Source organism: Protomyctophum parallelum, assembly GCF_964188405.1.
Source record: "Protomyctophum parallelum genome assembly, chromosome: 13".
NCBI classification, from domain to species: Eukaryota; Metazoa; Chordata; class Actinopteri; order Myctophiformes; family Myctophidae; genus Protomyctophum; species Protomyctophum parallelum.
This window is the reverse complement of record NC_139708.1, coordinates 3,223,151-3,229,150: the sequence shown is the minus strand read 5'-3', so window position 1 is coordinate 3,229,150 and position 6,000 is coordinate 3,223,151. Positions and strand designations below refer to the sequence as shown.

The window sequence follows — 6,000 nt, the reverse complement described above, 5'->3', positions numbered from 1 at the left end:
TGCACAACAAAGTATAAATCAGATTTAAGGGGCTGTGGGGGATAAGTCCCAATGAATGCTGGGAGGTGCAAAGGGGAGGTGAACAACTCTCGTAGCGACTAGTGGGAGCAGCCTGTGTTGGCAGGGAGGACGGATGAACCACGAGATCGTTTTTAAGACCAGTCACAACACAGAGTGCCTTATCAGCACCGCTTTTGGTATACTGGTTTTAGCTGCAGTTATGATTGGCTGACTGGCTGGTGGGGGGGGGTGGGAGGCAGCACACTGCCACGGTTCGAAGAGGAGGAGCTTGTGTGTGTGTGTGTGTGTGTGTGTGTGAGAGAGAGTGAGTGAAGTCGGGGTAGGGGAGGTCGTCTTGTCATGCCAGGAGGGAAGGGGGGAGCTTCTTGAGCGGGCGAGATCTTCTCAGGGCGAAGCTCTCTCGCCGTCTTTTTTAACTCCCATAATGCACGGTGTTGGGGATGGCCATGGGCGAGGCCATGGAGATGGCGGGGCCCCCCATGGTGAACTGGTTGGTGACAGGGTAGTGGCTGTTGCCGCCGGCTGACTGGCCTGCCGAGGCTCCTGGGGAGGTAGGAGAAACACCAAGTTACAATAAACATTCACAAGTTACGATTAGTTAGGGAGTTCCGTCTGTTGTAAGGTTGCATTTAAAGAAAATATATATATATATATATATATATATTTATATATATTTATTTACATATACAAAACAATATTATTCTTACTATTCTAGAATATAATAATAATAATAAATAATAAATAGAGCACCACCCCGCCGGGAAACTATGCCGCCACCTACGTCTGGGAAAGTCTTCCCCAGAATACGGACGCTGGGTTTTAACCCATTCTGACCGGGCACCCATTTTGGTGTCAGCATCATGTTATGCTTTAGCTATTGAAAAATAGCAGATCTACAAGCTCATATCGCGCCACCGAGTGGCGCGATACGAGCTTGTAGGTCTGCTATTTTTGAAAAATCGAAGAGCGACTGACATTTTTAGAATCTGATCTCGGGTCAGAATGGGTTCATCAGACCCAGTGTGTGTCCAGTGGAAACCTCGTTATGAATCTGATCTCAGGTCAGAATGGGTTAAAGCCCATTCTATGAGTCTATGGCGTCACACAAAAAACACCAAGTGTAAAGTGAGTTTTAAAATGGTTCCACTTGATAAACAATGAAGATGTTGTGCCAAATGTCACCCCCTGGTGGACGTACCCTGGACAATGCCTGTGCTCATGATGGAACCCATCCTGGAGTGGGTGTGGTTCACAATTCCAGAGTTAACTGAGACAAAAGAGAAGGACAATCAACTATTTGTACACACACACACACACACACACACACACACACACACACACGCACGCACGCACGCAAACAAACGCATCAAATATGCCATTGACAAGAATGGTTTTATACATTGCAGCACTGTGAGGAAAAAGGAGCTTCCAACCATGACGGTATTATTTTGTAATAACATATCCATAGCCACCAAACTGCCTTTGAGAAAACATTGCCTTTGATGATACATTTCTAAAAAATAAATAAAGAATAAAAAATAAAATCTTGTCTTGGGAGTCAGGATTTGTAAATGTCAAATTTGAATAATATAGTTAAGCTAGTAAAATGTAAAAGGACAAGCAATCTAAAGCTGCATTCTAAGTTTTATGTCAAAATGTCTCCCTCTCCCAACCGAGAAAGCAGTGATTAATTCATCCATTTGTCACCTTAGCCTTTAAAGGGATTGTGACATTAAAAAAAAGGTTTTGGAATTGTTCTTGTTTTTTTTAGGTTTTCTAATCTCAATAGAGCACCGAAGTCCTGACGTAACTCGCTCATCCCGACCATTCCCCTGGTTCGCGGAAGTGATTTCTCTATGGAGAATAACATGGGGTGATCTTAATATCGTCTACTATAAGCGTTGTGGTCCAAAAATAAACAAGCTGTCTCTGCGTTATTGTCAGGGAGGTGTCTCTGTATCGTTATATTGTCAGGGAGGTGTCTCTGTATCGTTATATTGTCAGGGAGGTGTCTCTGTATCGTTATTGTCAGGGAGGTGTCTCTGCATCGTTTGCAACAGTCAGTCACTCATATATGATACAGTCTGCTTCTAGCGAAAATCTAACTAATTCAGCAGCAGTAACAATAGCGTTTTCTCTCAGTCAGTTGATTCTTCATATCCATATGAGTGAAGCGGCCGGGGTGACATGTTCATTTTTCAAACACAGTTGTTATATGAGGCGATCTCAAATCGCCTCAATGGGGATTTCAATGCAACTAAACAAATACATGAACCTGGGGACAGACGCCCTCTACTGAAAGTGACGTCAGACTTCGGTGCTCTATTGCACCCAAAAAATATGAACTTTTAACATTCAGTAGATTTTCTGTGATCTGGGGTTTTCTGGCTCAAACAGTTGCTCTGATTTGCCGGCAGTAAGTGACATCACTTACTGCAAATCCCATATCATGTCAATGGGATTTGCCAGCAGATGTCACTGTTTCACTGTGTTGCCTGTTTTCATTGTAGCTCAAAAGGCCCAAAAAACCCCAAAGAAAACAGACCACAGAAAATCCACTGCATGTTCAAAGTTCAGGTTTTTTGGGTGTAATTGAGGTCATAAAACCTAAAAGAAAAAAGAAAAATAAATGAAAATGAATGTCATAAAACCTTTAAGCACTTTAAGCATTATTTTAAACCTTAGCTGATGATGCCACTGGTAGGCAGGTTTCTGAACTGAGACAAAATGTATATTAACACATATTAGTGAGGAACAATTAGGGAATTTAGAACCATTAGGAGCATCAGTGATGAACGAAAGATTGGTTGAAAATGGTGCTCCTTTAATGCCAGATATGGGTCGGGGACGCGAAGTGTGTTTTCCTCCCAATACTTTGACCAGTGAACGACGCAAGTGGGTTAGGGAGCACTCTGCTGCTAGACCAGTGGGTTAGGGAGCACTCTGCTACTAGACCAGTGGGTTAGAGAGCACTCTGCTACTAGACCAGTGGGTTAGGGAGCACTCTGCTACTAGACCAGTGGGTTAGGGAGCACTCTGCTGCTAGACCAGTGGGTTAGAGAGCACTCTGCTGCTAGACCAGTGGGTTAGAGAGCACTCTGCTACTAGACCAGTGGGTTAGGGAGCACTCTGCTACTAGACCAGTGGGTTAGAGAGCACTCTGCTACTAGACCAGTGGGTTAGAGCACTCTGCTACTAGACCAGTGGGTTAGAGAGCACTCTGCTACTAGACCGTGACGGAGGCACGCCATCTCAAGCCAACTTGAAACCACGAGGGACACCACTGACTCATTGAGGGACACCACTGACTCACTGAGCGAGGGACACCACTGACTCACTGAGGGACACCACTGACTCACTGAGGGACACCACTGACTCACTGAGCGAGTGACACCACTGACTCACTGAGGGACACCACTGACTCACTGAGGGACACCACTGACTCACTGAGTGACACCACTGACTCACTGAGGGACACCACTGACTCACTGAGGGACACCACTGACTCACTGAGCGAGGGACACCACTGACTCACTGAGGGACACCACTGACTCACTGAGGGACACCACTGACTCACTGAGGGACACCACTGACTCACTGAGCGAGTGACACCACTGACTCACTGAGGGACACCACTGACTCACTGAGCGAGTGACACCACTGACTCACTGAGGGACACCACTGACTCACTGAGCGAGTGACACCACTGACTCACTGAGGGACACCACTGACTCACTGAGCGAGTGACACCACTGACTCACTGAGGGACACCACTGACTCACTGAGCGAGTGACACCACTGACTCACTGAGGGACACCACTGACTCACTGAGCGAGTGACACCACTGACTCACTGAGGGACACCACTGACTCACTGAGGGACACCACTGACTCACTGAGGGACACCACTGACTCACTGAGGGACACCACTGACTCACTGAGGGACACCACTGACTCACTGAGGGACACCACTGACTCACTGAGCGAGTGACACCACTGACTCACTGAGGGACACCACTGACTCACTGAGCGAGTGACACCACTGACTCACTGAGGGACACCACTGACTCACTGAGCGAGTGACACCACTGACTCACTGAGGGACACCACTGACTCACTGAGCGAGTGACACCACTGACTCACTGAGGGACACCACTGACTCACTGAGGGACACCACTGACTCACTGAGGGACACCACTGACTCACTGAGGGACACCACTGACTCACTGAGCGAGTGACACCACTGACTCACTGAGGGACACCACTGACTCACTGAGGGACACCACTGACTCACTGAGGGACACCACTGACTCACTGAGCGAGTGACACCACTGACTCACTGAGGGACACCACTGACTCACTGAGCGAGTGACACCACTGACTCACTGAGCGAGTGACACCACTGACTCACTGAGGGACACCACTGACTCACTGAGCGAGTGACACCACTGACTCACTGAGGGACACCACTGACTCACTGAGCGAGTGACACCACTGACTCACTGAGGGACACCACTGACTCACTGAGCGAGTGACACCACTGACTCACTGAGGGACACCACTGACTCACTGAGCGAGTGACACCACTGACTCACTGAGGGACACCACTGACTCACTGAGCGAGTGACACCACTGACTCACTGAGGGACACCACTGACTCACTGAGGGACACCACTGACTCACTGAGGGACACCACTGACTCACTGAGGGACACCACTGACTCACTGAGCGAGGGACACCACTGACTCACTGAGCGAGGGACACCACTGACTCACTGAGCGAGGGACACCACTGACTCACTGAGCGAGGGACACCACTGACTCACTGAGGGACACCACTGACTCACTGAGCGAGGGACACCACTGACTCACTGAGCGAGGGACACCACTGACTCACTGAGGGACACCACTGACTCACTGAGCGAGCGAGTTGCCGTGTCGACCGTTGGTGAAGTTCCCCCGAGCCGGCTCAGCGCCACCCGAGTTGTAACCCGATAGCCACAGTATAGTAAATCCTCGTCCCCCCCTACTTGTGTGAGGTTGAAATGAACACAGCGAGTGCTCCTCCCTACATGCACAAAATGACATGTGCATTTAACATGAAACCCATCTGTGTCCTCATGTTTTATGCCCATACTATGGGGCATCGCTTTTACGCTCATATTTAGAGATCCCCAATCTCTCAAAACAGATTCAGCTGAGGAGCTCTGCATCTTGTCTTGAGAGACTAGGGATTGGCAACTCTCATTACGACATGTAGAGTTATCATTAGGAATGAAAACAAAGGAGTACCACACCACCACCAGAAAAGGAGGGTTGAGGGAGAGCAGGCCGACCTGATCCTACACGGGGAAAACACCTGTCATCAATATGACATCATGGAACTGACTTGGGTTGGACAGTTGACAGATTCTGTGCATACTTCAGGGATCATATATGGGGATCGATTCCCACATTGAACCCCCAATCCAACAAGTTCCCAGTCTGAAAAACCCTCTGCGATGCGCATACCAAGTTTGAGGTTGATCGTTTGACATGCAAGTGTTTATTTTGCACAGCAATCATTGAAATTACTTTGTGTTGAATGTGTAGAGACCACTTTTTTCTGTGTTGTTGAGCTATTTAAATCTTGATTTGTTTATTGCAGACAGCTGACAGCACATTGTCCCAATAAACCTAATTTGCAGTTTGATAGTTTGATATGGAGCCATTGTGGCTTATTTTGTAAGTGAGAAGGATGACAAACAAGTTAAATGTCAAGTAAAGATGTGAAACACTTGATTTGTGTTTGCTTTAGTTTTATTTGGCAATTATCAAAAAAACAAACATGCATTTCTAAAAAAATAATATATCAAGGATAACAAAAAGTTTGTTTTTTCCACTGTGGTCCTCGATCTAAAAGACAGCTGAAACGTTTACATATTGCAAATTGTCGCAGTCAGGTAGAAGCCCTGTATCTCCATACTTTTGTAAATTAAGGC

The 6,000-nt window shown here is 47.2% G+C and overlaps 1 protein-coding gene across 1 annotated transcript in view; it reads right to left on the bottom strand.

Moving 5' to 3' along the window:
• Positions 1 to 422: 422 nt before the first annotated feature.
• Positions 423 to 6,000, bottom strand: part of carm1 (coactivator-associated arginine methyltransferase 1) — a 44,722-nt gene continuing 39,144 nt past the window's right edge. The window contains 2 exon segments of the mRNA XM_083780712.1: positions 423 to 564; positions 1,220 to 1,288. Coding sequence (XP_083636838.1) covers positions 434 to 564; positions 1,220 to 1,288 — 200 coding nt within the window. The 3' untranslated portion in view covers positions 423 to 433.